This window comes from Scardinius erythrophthalmus (assembly GCF_964197995.2).
Source record: "Scardinius erythrophthalmus genome assembly, chromosome: 2".
Classification (NCBI taxonomy): domain Eukaryota; kingdom Metazoa; phylum Chordata; class Actinopteri; order Cypriniformes; family Leuciscidae; genus Scardinius; species Scardinius erythrophthalmus.
The window spans coordinates 36,628,781-36,650,606 of NC_138222.1; the positions used below are offsets into that span (position 1 = coordinate 36,628,781).

The following is a 21,826-nucleotide window of genomic DNA, read 5'->3' on the forward strand; positions in this document are numbered from 1 at the left end:
GTCAATAAATCAATGGAACAAATCAGTGGACAAAACAGTGCCATATGCTTACCATGACCACTTGCATTTATGAATAGAGAGCCCCCTTCCATCTAATCTATTTCCATCCTCCCCTCATTAACAACAACTTTATGGTCTTGTTGTTCAGTCTCACTTGTTTTGAGATCCTTATTCATTTGCACTTCATCAATATTTTGGCTACGTTTTAAAGTTTCTCCTCACCAAGGTCATGGGTTGTTTTACTGATAAAATGAATGCAGTCGCTTTGGTTAAAAGTGTCTGCCAAATGCAGAAATGTAAATTAAAACTTGCCTGTGCTAAACGTTATAAAAGAAGATGATACACAGCCAATGCATTTGAATTCTGAACATTTTTAGGTACATTGATTAAAGCAACGGTTAACTAGGCTATATCAGCTTCGTTGTTCCCTTTGAATGCATTTTTGAGAAGGCTCAGCCGTGCTTGCCTTAACTGACGCCTGCGAAAGGATTTTATTAAGGGTGAACGTCCGCTGGTGCTGTTATAAATGTTGATGTCTAGTCTGTGCTGGATAAAGCATAAAAAGACATCGAAGGGCGTGGCTAATCATTTCGCCCCGCCCACATCACCCAGAGAAGAGAAAGAGTCGAGATGAGAAAAGTTTAAGAGCACCTGAATGAGCAGCATCTCGCCTTTTCGTCGCACACAGTTTTATAGATAACAAAGACTGGTAAATTAACCAAATTATGAAATGACATAAACATTTATTTTATTTTTTGCCACTATGGGTCAGCATTATTTACTTCAGGCCAGTGTCTTCCGTGCAACTGTCTTGTTTGCTGTGCTCGTCTCGGTAAGTGTACAAGTGTTTGTGTTGATGTTTTAGATCCGAGTTCGTCTCTCTTTTCAAAGCTGATATTTCAGAGTATCTGCTGGTTTCGTGTCTCTATTAAAGTTAATCATGCTTGTCTGTATATGACATCCTGTGTGAGTGAACTTCGTCAGAGTTTCTGAAGTTCTCTCAAGAGTTTTTAACTGTTTAACGTTGTTTTAGAACTTCGATTTGCGTTTTGATGTAGGCTACTTTGAAACGATCTGACGTGTGTTAAACTGCGTTTTATGAGACAACAAATAGAATAATTTTCAATTCAGTTGAATTCAATAAAAAAATATGCAAATTGACACATTTTGTTTTGAGCTGATTCAAAAGTTGGTTCATGGAAAGTTGTCAGTAACTTATGTTCTTACTTACAAACTCTTCCCCAAAACTCTTGACCACAGTGCACATTAGTGCACATCACACAGTTGTGAATAGTGATTAGTAAGCTGATAATATTTCCATCTATCTGTTAAATTAAAATGACCGTTCTAAGATGGCTTGCTTCTGTAGTTTTTTTTTAATGCTTAGTCGTGATATAAAATATGTATGTGTGAATATTTTCCATGATGTTTTGTTTAACCAGAAGTGCAACAATTATCTATGCAAATTCTTATGTTCATCTCATCTCAGTATGCGTTGGTGTGACAGAGACTGGCAAGCTGACAGCAATCATTTCTGGAATAGTTTTTCTCTTGACAGTGCTTTTATGGATTAAATTGTTTCTCTTATAATCAATAAATTAACCTCACCCAGATACAGGATTCTGACCCTCCCTGCGATGGTGTGATATGGTATCGCCTTTTACATATGAAGTTCACTTCTGTTGTTTCAAAAGAATTTTGTGTCGTCGTTTTAGACCTGTTGCTTCTGAAACCGAAGCAGTGCCTTGGTTAAATTGATAGCAATAATCTTATGAGCTACTGGTGTAACTTGGGTGGAGACGTCATGGACAGTTTGGTCCAAACTCAGATAAGGCCTGTGATTTTAAGGAATTGCCTGCACTGATTTACAAGAAACCAAATGATGATTCCACGGCCTGATATAGAGGAAACCTCTGTTCTATCCTCTTGCGCAAATGTGCGTGCCAAGTTCCTTTAATCCTTGATGTGCAGCAATTAACACCATCAGGAAAGTACAGTGTTTTGCATGAATGTCTCATGAAAATAATGCCCAGCCCAATTAGGAAGAATAAACTGCTGTGGGCAGTAGAAGAGAATAGGGGAAACTGTGACGTAGAGCTGCGGAACAGGGAAAAAGAAAACGGTGTCCATCTACATCCCCCACTGATCCCCCTCTCATTTCTAATCACTGCAGCCATCTATTGCGATAACCGTTATAATGGGTGGTGTTGCTATTTGAAAAATAATTTTATGCACTAGGCCATTTTGGCTGGATGGGTGGATAACTTGACATGCATATTGTACATAACCTGAGTTACATGCATGGATTAAAAATAAATAAATAAAAGTAGACTTAAATTGCTGTATTCATCTATCCATCGTCCATACTAGAGTATCTTCCAGAATCAGGCTGAAGGCAGGGATAATTTGCTATATTCAATTATACTTTAATTAAATGAAATGTTCTCACAGAATTTGCTGTGCACTATAATCAATTATTTATGATTAAAAAAATGACACAGAAAAAAATATAATAAGATCATCAGTTTTCCACACAATTATGATTTTTAATTTAATTTTAATCTAGATTTTGAATCAATTGTTTTCATGAATTTTAAGATATTTTACTCTTTACTTTAAAATTCCTAGAGCATTAATTTTTCCCTGACAATATTTCAGGTTGTTTGTCTGGTACAAAACATTAAAAGTACCAAAACATACCTTGTTATCGTACCAAAATGTAATATTTTTATTAACATTACATAAATATGGTAATCATTCTATACCATGGTATATCAAAGTATAGTATTAGCATCTGATGCATCACTGGACTATGGCACCGCCACAGATCTTTTTTGTGAAATTTTAAGTTCTATAGAGTCCTTTGAATGCCACAGTTACACACGTCTGGAACAATATATATTTTTTTAAATATAAATTATATTTTTATTATTGTATTATTATTTATTATTTTTGTACTAATATTGTTTATAGTTCAGAATGTTTTATTTTAATGTTTGTCTTCTATAGCTACTTATGATCTGTAGCTTGTTAAAAAATTTGATAGCTTTGCGTTGCTTTGTCTAACACTGATGCTAAGTGATTGAACTGAAAAAGTAAATAAAACAGAAGTGCGGGCCACAATTGTGCAATTTACTTAAAAATGTTCTTTATTTCCAAAATTTGGAAATTCAGTACATTTCCCTAAGTTTGGAAATTGAGTCGTCTGTCAGATAAAGCTAGGCTTTGTGTATTCGCAAAAATGCTTGTGTCCAGTTTATAATGCCCTCTTGTAGAAGGATTCTGGCCTATCCTGGGGTGGAATAGATCACAGTTGTGTGTTAAATGTAAATTCTGGTCTGTTCATTCACAGTATTCAATGGTTTATTGTATGGCATGGCTAGTTGAAATATGCACAACTTGAAATGTCAGGCGTCATAAAATTAAACAACAATAATGTAACATTTATGCTAACATGTGATTAAAGCCATTATTCTATGTAACTTGTATTGTGTACTACAATTACTGGTCATAAGACTAATATTACATGTATTTCAACTGTAAAGACTCTTAGGAAGTTACATTTTTGATTCATGTAGTTGTCTGTCTCTCTATATCTTATTCTCATTTCCTGTCCTGTCTCTGACTGTCTACATGACATGCCTCGGCCTTCATTTCCAAAACACTGTCAGAGAAAACTCTGTTTTACTAAATCTGTAGTAAAAGGTTTTTATACATTTATACAAAAGTTCAAACATACATTCTCTCTCTCTCTCTCTCTCTCTCTCTCTCTCTCTCTCTCTCTCTCTCTCTCTCTCTCTCTCTCTCTCTCTCTCTCTCTCTCTCTCTCTCTCTCTCTCTCTCTCTGTCTCTGTCTCTGTCTCTGTCTCTGTCTCTGTCTCTGTCTCTGTCTCTCTCTCTCTGTCTCTGTCTCTGTCTCTCAGGCACAGACGTTTGAAACACCCACTCAGAGTAGTGTTATGTGAGGTAGTCTTTCATCATGACTTGGGAAAGATTGTAGGTTTATCTGTAAATCATTGAGACCAAATGGAGAAGTAACAGTAACATGCAAATATGGTGTCTGCCATCTGAATTTGCATGTACCTTTGTAGCCTAAAATTGGAAATGATTCAAATAAAGTGTGGAACATAAGCACAAACATTTTATACAGTAAACAACGTTCTTTATGCATATACCCTATAGTACATGTGACCATTTTACTGTATTACAGTAATGCTATCCTCTTTTTAAAGGCAACTCTAATAACACCCCTACAGTGTTTCTACAGACAGATATGATGATGAGCTCTCTGTGTAGTGTGTATTTTGAGATCTTTGACCCTCTTTAGATGGGGACAGTCATCTAACACAGCAGGGTTTTGCAGAAACCGATCTTGTCTAAATCTGAAATGAGGAAGTTTAAGGCTTTCATTTTTAAAAGTGATGGACATTCTCAGAGAAAAATTTGCTGAAGCATGTTGAACCTCAAAAACTGAATGTTACACCCTGCTTTCAGTATTTAACTTCCCTATGGATTATTTACTTTGTTAGCGCTTGAAAATACACTTGCATCTGTGTATAATTTAGGACAATTAAATCTAATTTGACCCAACCAGAATTTAGTTCCTTAAGTCTGTTTACATACACTTTAAAAGTTATTATTAGTACTAACGTAATAATTATTTTTTTAAAAACATGTAATGTTTAGTCATGACTGAGACAGGACTAATGGGGCTACATAATGTGATTATCGGTTGTCTAGCATGTATTTTGTCAATAAATATTAATATACCTTTAGTGCTTTGGCTGGTAGTAGTAGTAGCTGCAGCATATATCATAAAGAATGTGTATGTTTTTGGTCTGTATAAGTTTGTTAGTATAATTAGCCTATTTTTTTTTTTCTAGTTTGGTTTCATATCGTAATATCTGGACCAGGGCATTATATTCTAGAGTTAGGGGAATTGAAGTGGCATTCTGGTTAAGGCCTCTTTCCTGCGGGCTGTGGAAGGGCCGATCTGTAGGCTGCAGATAAGAAGATGATTCCATAGAAAATGAGTGTGCGAGTAAGATTTCCAAATGGAACTAAAAGGCCATTTCCCAAGTTTCGGTCCTTTTCATTAGTACAGCTGTAAGCTGCAGGTACTAGGTAAACATATTGGGTATACAACGTATATTTATTTGGTGCACTAAAAACATTTATTACAAAAATATTTGTCTAAATTTAAGTGTTAATAATAATTTATTTAGTAATGACTTTCCAAAGATACACAGCATGAGTGTCCCCTGAATACAACTGACTTGTACTGACCTCTTTCACAGTCTGTGGTGACTTTATTTATTTATATATATATATATATATATATATATATATATATATATATATATATATATATATATATATATATATATATATATATATGTATGTATATGTGTATGTATGTATGTATGTATATATATATATATATATATATATATATATATATATATATATATATATATATATATATATATATATATATATTTATATATTTATATTTATTTATTTTTTCAAGACATTTGAAATTAGACATTATGTTAAAGCTGCTGTGTGAGTGTTTCTAATTCAATGGCTGAGGGAGTGATTGCAAATTTGATATCTTGTTGGATCAAATGCAGAAGTGAGTGCAGAAATTATATTTGTTATAGTTTCCATTCACAACTATAGAAGTTTACCCAGCTTTGACAACTTCCACTTGAAAACCTAGAACCCACTTGTTAAACGGTCCATTAGTGAAGTGTGCCCTAGTGAAAAAAAGTATCCTTTATTGTATTTGAAATATATTCCCTTTTTCAATAGTACATTGCAAATATACTAACAAAAATTTTACTATCTCTAGATATTTTAAAAGTATATTAGCATCATGCTTTTACCTGTTTTCACAAATACAACTTTTAATACACTTTAAAATAATTGTACTTTATTTTAAAAGACATTCGTAATGAATTTGTAATGTACTTGTATCTCAAATAAAGTAGCCTAAACTTTAATATCACTAATCAAGCATGTAGTTAGTCCCTAGTACACAGGTATATACTTAAAGTATACTAAGTATACTTGAAGTTGTTCAAGTTTAGCTCACAAACGTACACTAAATACATTTAAAGTTATGATTTACTACAATCTAATTACAACCAAAATATACTTAGTACAAAATTAGTTGTTTCAAAATAGCACACTTCAAATTAACTAATCATTAACACACTTGAAGTATACTGATAATTAGTCTGGCTGCAAGTATACTTAGCTTTTTCTTTTTTTTTTTTTTTCACCAGGGTGTGTTTTACTGGTGTAAGGCAATTTAGTTCCAACAGCTTGTTAGATATACTAAGAATTAGGAACTTATGTAAAAATAAAAAAATGTAAACAATAAGTTCCTGAATTCATATCTGCATTCATTTCCTTTTTGCCATATCTGCTACTTGTACATGGCTTTCCCAGGTGAAAAGGAAATATATTTAAATTGTGCTTTTTTTGGACATACTTAATATATTTAAATTGTACTACACTAAGTGCGTATTACAGGTTACTTCAAGCATCTTGGAGACGTTCCCGCAGTTCTTCTGGATTTAGTCTGTCTCAGTTTTTTCTGTTTCTTCATGTAATCACAGACGAACTCGATGATGGTGAGATCAGATCATACCGGCTGTTGTCAGATTCCTTGTGCATACACAAATCTCACTGGATTATTACAATTAATGGCAAAAAGAATGTTTGGAAAAGTAAACTGATATTTCCTACTGACACACTACAGAAAAATATATAAATAACTGACTTAAAACCATTTTTTAATTGGGGGGGGGGTTTATTAATATTAATTGTTGATATTAACATGCCTTTTGTGCAGTACTGTATGTATATATATATATATATATATATATATATATAAAATCTCTTATATATACAGTATAAGGCAGGCAAATTATGATGACCGATTTGTTTTCTTCTTAAGAACAACAGTACGCCGAGTACAGTGTACCTGGTGGGTAATACAATCAAAACCCTTAACAGACTCAGCAGTAGGGCTGGGAGAAAAAAAATCGATTCACCTATAGCTGTCGCGATCTTCTTACAGAATTGATATTAATAGCTTTATTTTTGCTTATAGATGAGGTTGACAGAAGTTAGTCACTTGTTTCAACAGTGGATGAAATATGTCATTATCTATGAGTGTTAAAGTTTCGTAATATCCCTTTTAAGTGGATGCGTGGAAGCGACGTGAGACTGAATGCACTGAAAAGCCCTTGCGCTACTCATATGCCGAGAGAGAGATAAGACAGTAGAGCTGCACGATTAAACCTTTAAAAGACTGATCTCGATTCAAACACCTACGCGATCTTCCATTTCGTCTGTCTATTAAACCTTTGACAAAATCATATTGCAGCATTCAAATCTGCGTTGGCGCTGACCCAGAGAGAGTTGTCATGAAACAACTTCACAGTCTTTTCAACCTCATAGTATCATTATTTCTGTGATACAATAGGTCAAATTATCATGGAAGTACTGAGATAAAAGTTTAAAGTTCGAATATAAACACTGATGTCTACAGTAGCGATAAAAAGAGTAAATCAGCTTTTGATAGAAACTTGCCGCTTAAAATAATGCATTTATCGATTACATTGTTTGTATGCGATTACATTATCGCATACATCGATATATATTGACAAGTGACTGTTAAAATTGTTATTTGTTATTGAATAATTTATTAAAGAGAATGTAGTAGGCTACTGTATGATGCTTCTGAAATAAAACTCAAGAAAGATGTGATGAATTGTTTTTGTAAATATGACTCATCTTATACATCATGTGCAGTCTGTATAAGTATATGCTTTAACTTTTCCCCATGGGTTAGTGTAAAAAAGAAAAGAAAAGAAAATTGCAATATATTGCAATATCAAATCGCAATACTTGTAGAATCGCAATTCTTAAAAAATAAATAAATAAATCGCAATACATATCGTACCGGCACCCAAGTATCGTGATGGTATCGACTATCCACCTAGGAAAAAACTAAACTAAACAGTGAGCTATTTATTTATGCTAACAGCAACACTACGTTTTCTATTGAATAGTCCCCCCCACCCACCCTTAAGTAGTTCCAAACCATTTAAAGGAGCTGTATGTAAGATTGTGGCCAAAACTGGTACTGCAATCACTGTATCCCCTCCCCCTCCCCCCTGACTCGAGGTTGCCAGATATGTTGCAGGATCCAGCAGGAACGTAGGCTGCTACAAGGAGCTGCAGCTGTGGTAACTAGAGCAGAGCTGGCAACCCGGATGCCGAAACACTACTGACTTCGTGATTGGTAGATAGGTGGAGGGTGGAGCATCAGGCCAAAACACAAGATGACAACATCAACATCAGTTGAGGGCTGCAACTTCACTTTTTAAATGACAATATCCTGGCCGTACTACTGTTTTCAGTGATATAAGTATTTGAAATGAACATGATTTCTTAATGTCTAGTGACATATCAGGGCCATTTTATGATTAATTGAAACACATTTCTTACATACAGCTCCTTTAAGACTTTCGTTCATCTTCGAAAAAAAAACTGACATAATGAAACCTGAGAGATTTATATCCCTCCGATCAGGGCCGTATTAAGACAGTGTGGTGCCCCTGGGCACTATACCTCAAATATACCCACTATACCCCCCCAATCAGACATAATCAAGGTGATTTCTCAAATGTAATTTACTAACTTGTCCAACTACATACATGTAGGCATATGAGCAGTGAGCACTATATTCAAATGTCTCAATTCAAAATGTAGGGAGAGACCGGGTATGGTTGTAACACTTTTTGCTTCAGTAACTAACTCACTGAATTTTGTAGCTAGAGTTCTCAAACTTTTATACAAAGTACCCACATGGGTTCACTACAAATGGCACCAATTCAATCCTCTACAAGAATATCACAGACCTTGTGAGTTGGTGTCAAATACATGAAGTACCTTAAATTTCCTCATCTGAGATGTCAGAATCCTCAAAGTTCAACATTTTCTTGGTGGGCTTTCTCTCCTTTTTCTGTTTCTTGCCTTTATTCTTACCAACGGTGCTCTGTCTTTTCTTTCCTCTTCCCTGTTGTTCTTCCATCAGTGCTTGTTTCACTGGTGTATCAGTGAGTATTTCAGACCGCCTCTTCTTCCTGATCCTGTCAGTTGTTTTTCTTGGCCCTGCTTTTGGAAAAGGCCGCATGGCTGAAGGACTGAATGCCTGACCTGGAGACAACCCTGAGGTGCCTGGCTCATCTGGAGCACAGGACATGGTGACATTGTTAATTGCAGAGGAGCCAGACGTAACCAGGTAGGTTCGAGGAGAGGAGGTCGTTCCCAGGTAGCTTGGAGGAGAGGAGGTCGTTCCCAGGTAGGTTGGAGGAGAGGAGGTCATTCCCAGGTAGGTTGGAGGAGAGGAGGCCATTCCCAGGTGAGCTGGAGGAGGAGAGGAGGTCGTCCCAGAGTAAGTTGGAGGAGAGGAGGTCCTTCCCAGGTAGGTTGGAGGAGAGGAGGCCGTTCCCAGGTGAGCTGGAGGAGGAGAGGAGGTCGTCCCAGAGTAAGTTGGAGGAGAGGAGGTCCTTCCCAGGTAGGTTGGAGGAGAGGAGGCCGTTCCCAGGTGAGCTGGAGGAGGAGAGGAGGTCGTCCCAGAGTAAGTTGGAGGAGAGGAGGTCCTTCCCAGGTAGGTTGGAGGAGAGGAGGTCGTTCCCAGGTGAGCTGGAGGAGGAGAGGAGGCCGTTCCCAGGTGAGCTGGAGGAGGAGGTCGTCCCAGAGTAAGTTGGAGGAGAGGAGGTCGTTCCCAGGTAGGTTGGAGGAGAGGAGGCCGTTCCCAGGTGAGCTGGAGGAGGAGAGGAGGTCGTCCCAGAGTAAGTTGGAGGAGAGGAGGTCGTTCCCAGAGTGAGTTGGAGGAGAGGAGGTCGTCCCAGGTGAGCTGGAGGAGGAGAGGAGGTCGTCCCAGAGTAAGTTGGAGGAGAGGAGGTCGTTCCCAGGTAGGTTGGAGGAGAGGAGGTTGTTCCCAGGTGAGCTGGAGGAGAGGAGGCCGTCCCCAGGTGAGTTGGAGGAGGAGAGGAGGTCGTTCCCAGGTGAGCTGGAGGAGAGGAGGTCATCCCAGAGTAAGTTGGAGGAGAGGAGGTCGTTCCCAGGTAGGTTGGAGGAGAGGAGGCCGTTCCCAGGTGAGCTGGAGGAGGAGAGGAGGTCGTCCCAGAGTAAGTTGGAGGAGAGGAGGTCGTTCCCAGGTAGGTTGGAGGAGAGGAGGTCGTTCCCAGGTGAGCTGGAGGAGAGGAGGCCGTCCCAGAGTGAGTTGGAGGAGAGGAGGTCGTCCCAGAGTGAGTTGGAGGAGAGTCCAGCTAGGAAGCTCCAGATGTCAATGACGTACCTGGGTCTGGCCGGTCAGTGACCTGTGAGGGTGCATAGTCACACTCCTGAAAAATGTCAGGGTTGAAGGGCCAAATACCTGTGGATACAAAGCCAGCTGTAATGTTTTTGGGTGTTGCAGCTGTGGGCATGGCGGTCTTCACAATACTTGGAATATCATATATCGTAATCGTCTTGGCAGGATTCATATTCATCCACGCATCACTTGCAGTGTTCACCATTTTCTTAAATGGGCCGTAGACACTGCGATCCAGTGGCTGAAGTTTGTGGCTGCTGTGTGGGGGGAAGGTAAGTAGCACAATCCCCTTTTTTTTGCAGAAGTCGATAGCTTTCACTGATATGTGTGAACAGTGGTTATCCATCAAAAGCAAAACCTTCTTGTCTAGGCTGACCTTTGTGTGTTTAGCGAAGTGATCAAGGAATAGCAGGAAGTCTTCCTCTTGCATCCATCCTGACGCGTTTCCACTTCCAGCACTCCCAGTTGGGCCACTCTGAATAAAGTATTCCTTGTACCATTTACGGGGCAATACAAAGAAGGGGGAATTGCATTTCCCAGTGCTTGCACAACGCATGCTACTGTCACAAGCACACCTCTCTCACCCGATGTCATCGCACCTACCTGCTTCACTCCACGACGTGCAACAACACGGTCTGGTGACTGAACTGTGGTTACACCAGTTTTGTCCATGTTCCATATGTCACTCCCATCAAAGCTGTATCTCTTAATGACCTGTCCGAGGCTGTTGAAGAAACGTTCCACATTCATGTGATTAAAACTTGTGGCCCGTGTAAGGCTGGTTGCCTCTGGACTCCTCATGGACAGGTTGGGGTTCCGCTTCATGAAGAATGTGAACCAGTCAGGCCCTGCCATCTGCTTCTCACCCCATGTTTGTGGGTATTTGAGGTCATACTTTACAGCCAGTTCATATGCAAACGTTCTGACCTAAAAGAAAGTGAAATAGAAAACATGATCATATAGCAAAAAAAATCTATTTATCTGGAACCTATGCTAGTATTCAATTATACTCTGGTCTCCAGTAGCTAACCTTTCATATTGCTTACCTCACATGGAGCCAATCCATAATACAGATCTGCTGCCTGAGTCAAATATTCTGCCAACACTTTCTCCTGCTCCTCAGAGAAAACTCTATTGCTGCTCCGGTAACCTACGCTGGGAAGATCATTGGACCCCTTGTCTCTCAGCTTCTGCAGTGATTTGCAGTATCTGCTCAGTGTTACATGACAGATTCCATGTGCCTTCGCAGCTGATCTGACTGACTTGCCCTTCATTGTGACCTCATCTGATGCTTTTTTTAAAAGACTGGCAGTCACACCTCTGTCTTTCTTTTCCACTGCCTAGGCATTCTATAAAAATATTCAAATCAATCAGTTGTTTGATAGGGGATGGTTGTAACACTTTTTCAAGAAGTGTTACAACCCACCCCACCCCTGTCAGTCACTGTTTAGCTAGCTGCCTAAGTAGTTTCTTTTGCCTAAGAAACTACATTTTAATCTAATATAAGTCAAACTTATTTATCTGCAATAGTTTAGATACTAGACAAAAAATAGTCTTGCTCAAAATTTTTACTTTCTTACCTCAAAATCAGTTTTTTCTCGATAAGTTCAGATTGCGTCAGTTTTCAGACTTGACAACCACCATGCGTTGTCAAGGAGACAGTAGGTAAACATTGAAATGATCACATGACTCCTATCTTATCCCCAATTGGTGGAAATGGTGGTGTTACAACTCTCCCCGTGTTACAACCATACCCGGTCTCCCTACATCAATTCATTGACAGCGTCAATTCACGTTTGCCCAAAAAACTTTCATTAATGTCCTCTTCCTCACCCGAGTCTTCCAAAAAAAAAAAAAAAAAATATTTAAAGCTTGTGTCATGTGGTGCCCCCCTAGTGGTTGTGAATGGTTGGTGCCCCTGGGCACTGGGCCAAGTGCCCTTATGGATAATCCGGCTCTGCTCCGATGAACGATTCACCAAATCTGTTCACAATTCAAAAAGTTAATCGCAAAAAAATCACCTAATCCATATGAATCGTGTGGTTTCTTCCTAGTCCTCTAAAGAGACACAGTTGCTCTATATATTTTTAACAGTTTAAATTTAGACTTCTAAATCTAATCACATTCATGTAGCATACGCACACACAGCATATCTGATAAACGGAAGCTCTGAGTGAGGTGCGAGCTCATTATATTTATTGTTGTCTGTCAAGTTCAATATATCATATATATCATATAGCCTATAATGGCGAGCAAGCAAGATTTTAAGCGGTGTGTTGTTCCCTGCCCCCGTTACATCACGGGTGGGGAAACACATCAGCTTTGTGTTGCTTGTTTGGGAGCGGAGCATGCCCAGTCAGTCCTCGAGGGGGCTGACTGTGAGCATTGCGAGAAGCTGTCTGTGAGGACGCTCCGCTCCCACCGGGTGTTCTACAAGGAGGACGGTTCGGTTCGCGCTCCCCGAGGTGCGGGTCCCGCTGCTGCCGAGGCACAGCGGCGGCTTTCATCTTGGGGTTTGCATATGGATTTAGTAGCGGGGTTTGAGACGGGCCCCGCCCTTTCTCAGCCTTTACCTGCTGAATCCAGTGCCTCTGCCCAGGAAGGAGCCTGCTCTGCGGCTTTTCCTTCCCAGGTTGAGGCACCAATGCCTATCCAGTTCTGAGGAACTGGATGTCGTTAGTATTGATACAGGGGATTATGAGTCTTCGCCAGCTCATACCTCTGTTGATGAGGAGCTAATGGAGGTCTTGACTCTTGCTGTAGTGAAATTAAATATTGACTGGCCAGCAGATGAAGTTGAAACTGAATCTAGAAAGAGTCTTTTAGATGAACGATATTTGCCATCTAGATCACGACCTCCTCATCGGGAACTCCTGTTTTTTCCCGATCTCCACACCGAGGTGTCGAAATCGTGGAATAAACCAGTGTCTTTCAGAGTGCATAATCCACAAACATCTAACTATAGTAATGTTAAAGGTATATCACACTATGGTTATATGACAATGCCTCAGGCGGAAGAGACGCTTGCGAGGGGCCAGGGCCGGGCTTGGGCCTAAATGTGAGGCCCGTGCAGGGCTCTAAGAGATCGGTCTGTTCTTCTGGACGCGCCGCTTTCGCCTACAAGTCTGTTCGGCGACACTATAAATTGTGTTGTCGATAGGTTTCGAGAAACGAAAAAACAATCTGCGGCGTTCCAGAGTTTTCTTCCTCGCCGGTCCAATGTCCCCTGCTGGGCGGAATATTAAATCTGAGCAGTCTCGGCCGTCTACGAGCTCTTCACAACAGCACAGAGTGCAGCAGAAACAGAGCGTCGCCGCCCAGGCTCCTTCACAACCTGGGGAACCTGGGTGGCGGTCGCAGTCTAACCCCTGGTTCACACAGGACGCCGAAGAGACGCGGAACGGAAAATCACGCGCGGTCCGGCGCCTGCCTGTTCACACTAGAGGCGTATTCTCCGCGGCGGTCTACAAGCGCTTCTGCTCAGTTGTTGTTTATTCAGAGCTATTTTTTTACATCATGGGTAAGTAAATAACCTCATAAAATGAATACACCATGTTTCTTTAACCAAGAAGTTTGTACACTTCTTGTATTAATACTTTTTGTTAATACTCGCGGTATTTTAATTTGAAAATTGCTTATATTTTGACAATTGACCGGATGTCTCGTGTTTCTTGGTGTGACTTCCTGCCGGAATGGACGCGGATCACTCGCGGCTCGCGAAAAAAATAGACCAGACGCCGAAACTGGCGCTTCACGGCGCGGGCCGGCCGCGACGCGCCGCGGCGCACCGCGTCTGGTGTGAACGACACCATAGGTTAACATGGGCGCCGAAAGGAAGCGGCCTCCGTTCCGCGCCGCTTCGGCGTCGCTTCGGCGTCCGGTGTGAATGGGCCGTCAGCCTGTTAGGGGCTTATTCGAATATTCGTTTATTTAAATTATGTTTAACGGAAAGCCGTTATTTTTTAAGTTAAGTTTGTGTCACCATTTCTGAACAAGCTTACAATTAGGCAATATACACATCAGGCTTACTATATATCTTAAGGTTTTCTATTAGTTGAAAACATTAAACAATATGTGTAAACAAAAAACATAAAGAACGCAAGTACATAATAATGATATGAGCAATAAGATAATAATATTGAGCATTTGAGCTCAAGCAGCGCGAACGGAAAAAAAACGCTAATAAAGCAGACTGCGCAGTTATCGTACAGAACATATGCTCTCGAGTCAGCATATGGTTATCGTGTTTATATTGTTTCACGTTCATGTTGAGAAAAACAATAATATCCACTTGCTCGAGTGAGAAAACGTGCTGTGCTGACAGACGTTGCAGAGACACAAAGATAACGGTTTGCTAAGCAAAGTTTCTAAAAGCACTTTGGGTTTTCTGTTCTTAAATCTATCTCCCTTAACGAAACTTAAAGGAAGTATATGTCTCAAAATATTTTTTCTATCTGAAGATATCATATCTGATCACTTGCGATACAGCTGAGTTTACCTGCAATCGTTAATGGACAGCTGTCTTTCCTCAGTCGACTGCTGTTTGGATTTCATGTGATTTCTCATTGTGGCAGTGATATTATGACAACTCAGTTTAATTAATTTGATTAAAAGTACTTCCATTTTATAATATAATTTTCATCTAGGTAATTCCAAACTTCGCGAGGCAGACAACGCCATTATGTGATCAAATAGCCTACCATCCACTTGTTAAACACGCTCCACAGCGCCACCCAGTGCATTTAATTATAACTGCGAGTTAGTGATTGGGATTTATCATGGATTCACTGCATTAATGGCCAGCAAAGCAACGTAGTAAAATTCGAATAGTATTTTATTTTTCGAATAATAATTACACATCGAATATTCGAAAACTCGAATATTCGTGCACATCCCTAGTTGAGACCTGCATTGCACTCTAGAGCACCGGCTTGGGATTTGGCCATTGTACTTGAGGGTCTGGCTTTGGCTCCTTTCGAGCCCATTGAAGAGGTTTCAGAAAAGTTCTTCACTCTAAAAACGTTATTTCTTCTCGCTATTTCTTCTATCAAGAGAATTGGAGATTTGCAAGCCTTGTCGGTTGCTCCTTCATGTTTGGAATTTGCACCTGGTATGGTGAAGGCATTTCTTCACCCTAGACCGGGTTACATCCCTAAGGTCCCTACTAATGTTGCGGGCCCAACAGTGCTGCAGGCCTTTTATCCTCCACCATTTAATACCCCAGATCAGGAAAAACTTAATCTGTTATGTCCCGTTCGGCTTTGGATGCTTACGTTCACAGAGCTGCCCTGTGGCGTAAATCAGAGCAATTATTTGTCTGCTTCGGGTCACCTAAGAACGGTTGTCCTGCATCTAAACAGGTAATGAGCAAGTGGGTAGTTGAGGCTATCTCAATTGCTTATGAAGCAGCCGGATAGCCTTCACCCTTGGCTGTTCGGGCCCATTCCACGAGGAGTATGGCTGCCTCTAAGGCTTTAATTTCAGGAGTTTCTCTTCAGGATATGTGTAATTCGGCGGGCTGGTCCTCACCACATACATTTGTCAGATTTTATGATCTAGACCTCTCCACTCCTGGGGCTAGGTTGCTTGCTTCTTAGTGTGCGCAAGGACTTCACACAGAACAAGCATTTGTTATTATGGCATAGTGGGTATGGGGTTCCCACAGCGTCTCAAACGCAGCTCGAGTTCCCTTGAAAGGGAACGTCTCAGGTTACGTATGTAACCCTGGTTCCCTGATAGGGAACGAGACTTCCTGCATGCCCTGATCGACTTGCTTCAGGCTTACCAGAAGCTAGTGCGGTCTGGTTTCAGGGGTGCTTTATAGTTTCCTGGTCGATGACGTCACCCGCCTATGACGTCTCGTCTTTCCATCAGACTGATTATACACGTGCTTCACGACGCAATCACGCAGGGCATTCCCACAGCGTCTCAAACGTAGCGTCTCATTCCCTATCAGGGAACCAGGGTTACATACATAACCTGAGACGTTTTCTTTAAATACACTAAAATTTCACTAAAAGTATGCTTGTGTTTAGCATATTTCTTAAAAATGTAACAAAGCATATATTTATTACCAAAGTACTTGTAGAAATATGTTAAAAGTATTCTTTTGTTTAGCATATTTCGTAAAAGTGTAACTAAGCATATTTTTATTAGCAATGTACTTCATGTAAGCATGTTGGGAATATAAATGTGTTATAAACATACTACTTGAATTTCAAGTATATTTTTAATACATTTTAATATCATGTCTTTTTCAATTTTGGAGTGCATTATTGTCAATGTGTTGCTTGGAATTAATTAGTTAATACTTAATGTGACTAGAGCCTCATTTGCAGTTCACATCATTGTGCTATCCATGCTGCTGGTTAAAAAGTTTCAGCCAACAAACACATGAGTGCATTATGATCAAACATATAAGCTGTCCAAAGTTTTCAAAAAGTTGATTATAGATTAAATGAGTTTTATTATTCATACTTAATGTTTCACGTTTTTCTTGTGGCTGGAATAAAAATAACCACAGAGAGTTCAAAGAGTAGAGAAGTATTATAGTTACCAATATGGAAGTTGTGGCTGGGCAGAAAAAGAGATCATATTTCCTTTACAAATTTGACAAAAAAGATGTCCCAGATAAGCAAGCAATCATAGCCAGGCAGTGGGTGTCAATTTCATAACGGGCCAATGAAAATATTGCTCTGAGAAAGGAAAAGAGGCAGAATATAGAAATGTAAGCTTGGCATGATCTGCTTCTACATCTATATACTCTCTGCCAGTCTAAGATTGTGAATAGAATACACCTGCTCAGTCGTTATTATTTATATTCTCTGCATTTTAATACTAAAGCCATCAACACTGTGTGAGCTAAGAAATGAATGTATTGGAAACATGTATTGGCCAAAAAGGGTTCATCAAAAGTATTGTATATTTTAGCCTATTTCCAAGTAGGCCAATTTGTCCCTAATAAATATTTACACAAGTACACAGTTTCTAATTTCTCAGGCCTGCTTGAACTTTACAAAAAGCATTGGCTCAGGATGTGTATTAATAGTCTTTCTACTGTGTTGTTAACTTCAGATTTAATTGTGTTTTGTAACATTTTATCATGATTTATTTTTTGGAAACACATGATTTTTTTCATGCTGGTTTTACTATTTTGCAAGTGACTGAGCAGTACAGTTACTAATTTCCCTTTTTTTTAAAATGTAGCCTTACAAGGTAACAAAATATAAAAGAAAAAAGAATGACAGACCATTTAGGCCATAAGTAGGGGAAGTATCTTGTTATTAAAAATAAGAACATAAATGCACATTACAAATACAATATAATATACAAATGAAATAAACTGTACTTTTATTTTTTTCACAGTAGGTGTATTTAACAGTAGTATTCAAGTAAAAAATGTAATAAACAAATGAAAAAATAATACACTAGACATCACTGTAGTGCATACACTGATTCTTAATAAAGCTACTGAAGTTATTCAGTGAAGAGCAGTAAGTGATTTTTCTCTTTGTCTTTTGTTTATGGAAATGCAGAAATTAAATTTAAAGCTCCAATCTCCTCCCGAAAATCCCGAAAAAAGTCAGTTGGGGCCTCAGTGACTACTTCACTCAGAGAAGCTGTCAATTTCAGCTGTCAATCATGACATCACACTCCTGTTTTATAGCATCAAATAACTAACTAAAACCAAAAAAAAAAAAAAAATGAATTTTACACTTTTACAAAGTTAACATTTGAACTTTTATCAGCGTGATAAAAACTACATAAAGTAACAGAAATATATATATATATATATATATATATATATATATATATATATATATATATATATATATATATATTGAAGTATAATTTGAATTTTTTTGCCTCACGTCCCATAAGATTACATGGAGAGGGCGGGGTTTATGAACTATACTGGGACCAGACACCTGGGGGCGATCGAAACGGTTTGGCTTCACTTTTCAGGACGTGTGCGGCACACTTGGTTGGGACGGAGGCGCCAGAACTGCAACTGATAGAATGTGCGCTGTAGCACGATACAACAATATTTCTTCAAAAGCAGACCGTGGAGACATTTTAATCGTTCATGATCAAAAATCCTGTTATTGGACACCCCTAATAGATCTATATCTGAAATAGATATTGCACAATGCACTTATTCAGTAAAGTTGTGCTTTTGTTGGTTGAAACTTTAAGCCTGTTAAGCAAGCAAAATAGAAAAGTAATACATCTGATAAGTGACAATGTTGTTTTCTTTCCCAGATCCCTCATGTTTACCCTGACTGTAAGTATAATCATCTCTAAAGTCCCTTTCTTTTCTTTTTTTTTACTTTAATTTTTTTTTTTTAATAAAATAAAATTTCCTTTAGGGGGGAGGGGGGTGGGATTCTGTTTTAGTGTTTTAGAAATAAATCCTCTATAACAATTCATATCCATACTACCAAGTAAGGGGATGTCCTGCTTATACCAGTGCCTTGTAATTCTCTTCTTACCAGCTGCACTTGATATATTAAACAAGATATACATCTTTTGTCAACTCTCTGTTTAATATTTCCAAGATATAATGTTGTGTAAAGTCCTTTTCTAATAAGGAGCTCTTTTGCTATCTTTTTACAGACTAGATAAATGAGACCAATAAGTTTTAAGCTTAAACCCCTCAATCTGATTTGCAACACCAAATAATGTGGGACATTTACCGACTGTACACTGGTTTTGTGTCTTTATTTAGGTTCACTGTGCCAATACAAGACAAACCCCACAACATCAGAAATCACTATGTTTGTAGGATACGGCTCCCTTTGTAGTGTGCAGAGCGCCAACATTACAAACACTCCGAATAGCATCATAGTGACTGGACTGCAGCCTGGAAACACATATTTCTTTAAAATCAACTGCTCGGAAGTGTGCTGTGGAAACTTCTCCACCAGTAAGTCTTTACTACTTCTAAATAACTATTGATAAGGTGTAAATGTTTTTAGTGGTTTGAGTGGTTTTGAGCAATAAGGTCACTGTTGTTCAGAAAGGAGAATTATTAAGAAGACGATATTTCTGCCTTTTTCACTCTCGTTTACATTCACCATATCACTCTTTCATGCACTTTGTCTCTCTCATTCTTTCATTCACTCACACTCTCAATATTTCTCTACTTGCATAACAGATGCCTCCATCACGCAACTCAACTCCACCACAATATATCTGAACGAGACGGGCCAGTTATCATTGACCAATCAATCTTTTACCCTGCGTAAGTCCCACCCAATCACAATCGTAAATGCATCAATAACATAAAAGGAAAATACATTTTTAGACAGCTGTATGATATAACGCTAATATTTTTATACAGCAGCAGATTTGTTTAATATGAGTAAAACATGAATGATTAAAGGAAATTCTGTCATCATGTACTCACATTGTTCCAAACTCAAATGACTTTCCTTTATATGACTGATAAGACCAGTCTTTCAAGTTCTAGAAAGGACATAAAAGCACCCCCAGGTGAGAAAGAGTACTATTAAATGTATTAAAAATGTACTTGAGTATGTTTTTAATACAATACAAATATAGTATAATGCATATTTAATACATTTAACAGTACGTCTTTTTCACCTGGGCCATATTACTCAGGGCTCTGTGTTCCAAGTCTTCTAATATGATACAGTATTATAGCTTTGTGTGAGGACTCAATGGAAACTTTGAGAGTGAGAGTAAATTATGACAGAATTTTCATTTTTGGGTGTCCTTGTTGACTTTCTTGCACTCACACAGGTCCACATCCGCTCTCTTGCACTTACAGGCCCCGACCCTGTTAGTAACGTGTCTGTGTACCCCATCACTGTGAGCTCAGTGAACCTGAGTTGGATACTTCTAAATGGCATTAGCCCGTATTATAGAGTAGCTTGGGATTCATACTTGCTCACTACTAACCAGACCTCCATTCAAATCTTACATCTTGCACCTGGCACCAAATACACCTTCAAAGTCACCTCGGTGGCCTCCGATAACAGCACTATGGGGGGTGCTACTGAGATATCTCAAAACACAAGTAAGTACTGTAGGCAGAAGAGAATAGGGGGTTTAAAGGTGTCTCTAATGTATTGTGGAGTAAATCGATCCAAGGTTTGTGTGTAGATGCCAATGGCTGTGAAATGTACTTCTACATTACCGTTCACAAGTTTGGGGTCAGTAAACTTGTTGTAATGTTATTGAAAGAAGTCTCTTATGTTCTTCCAGGCTGCATTCATTTGATCAAAAATAGAGTAAAATGGTAATATTGTGAAATATTATTAATATTTGAAATCCCTTTTTTTGTATTTGAATAAACTGTCACCAGTGTCACATGGTCCTTCAGAAATCATTCTAATATGCTGGTTTGGTGGTCAAGAGATAGTAGTTATTATTATTATTATTATTATTATTTATTTATTATTATTATCTCTGTTGAAACCATGATGATTTTTTTTTCAGGATTCCTTGATGAATATAAAGTAAAAAATAAATCATTTGTAACATTCTAAATGTCTTAACTGATACTTTTGATCAATTTAATGCATTGTTCCTGAATAAATATACACATTTCTTCTGAAACTGACCCCAAACTTTTGAACGTTAGTGTATGTATGTTAATGAAGGTCTGTTTACCCGTGTTCAGGTCCAGCACAAGTAGAGAATATCACTGTGCTGAATTCCAGTAACAGCAGTTTGACCGTGGTTTGGGCAGCTCCTCTCGGTCATGTGGACTCGTATGAGGTGAGTGTGTCCGGTGCTGAGCTGAAGACCATCACTGTCGTCAACTCTACAGTAATCGGTAACCTCAAAGCAGGACGTGTTTACAACCTCACTGTCACCTCCATCAGTGGAGTCCTGAGGAACAGCTCTAACATATTGCTGGCTGCCACCAGTGAGTCAGAAAAGCTTCACACACTCTCCATCTCGTCACCAGAACATCAAACAAAACCTTAATGCATTTATTACATCTGCAGGTCCATTTATATTGTGTGTGTGTGTGTGTGTGTGTGTGTGTGTGTGTGTGTGTGTGATATTTTCCCCTCAGAGCCTAACCCGCCAGAAGCTCTCAGTGTGAGCGGTCAGACTAATGTATCAATTTCTTTGCTGTGGTCGAAACCCTTATCAATGGATGGATTGACTGTGTACTATGAAGTGTCGTATAGATCCAGTTCTTCAGGGGTCAACCTGACTTCGATTCAAACCACCTCTTTAAACACGACGCTCACAAATTTATTACCGGGCAGTCAGTATGACATCACTGCAGTCACCATAGGGGTAAAAGATCTCAAGAGCTCTTGTGTAAAACTCATCGCGTATACAGGTACTGTACAGCTCACTGCATTTAACTTAAGCTGTTGATAGTGTAAACTGAAAATGAACACCACAATTAGGTTTACAGTATATTTACTATGTGTATGGTTG

At 38.9% G+C, this 21,826-nt stretch overlaps 1 protein-coding gene across 2 annotated transcripts in view; it reads left to right on the forward strand.

Annotated features, from left to right (window-relative positions):
- The first annotated feature begins 627 nt into the window (after positions 1–627).
- The window catches only part of ptprja (protein tyrosine phosphatase receptor type Ja), a 34,664-nt gene continuing 13,465 nt past the window's right edge, over positions 628–21,826 (forward strand). Inside the window, exons 1-7 of one of the 2 annotated variants that reach the window (XM_081357618.1) lie at positions 628–832; positions 18,662–18,683; positions 19,128–19,325; positions 19,557–19,643; positions 20,193–20,441; positions 21,048–21,296; positions 21,450–21,725. In XM_081357618.1, coding sequence (XP_081213744.1) covers positions 764–832; positions 18,662–18,683; positions 19,128–19,325; positions 19,557–19,643; positions 20,193–20,441; positions 21,048–21,296; positions 21,450–21,725 — 1,150 coding nt within the window. In that variant the 5' untranslated portion in view covers positions 628–763. The remainder of the gene's footprint in view (positions 833–18,661; positions 18,684–19,127; positions 19,326–19,556; positions 19,644–20,192; positions 20,442–21,047; positions 21,297–21,449; positions 21,726–21,826) is intronic. The other variant, XM_081357619.1, reaches the window with a different exon arrangement.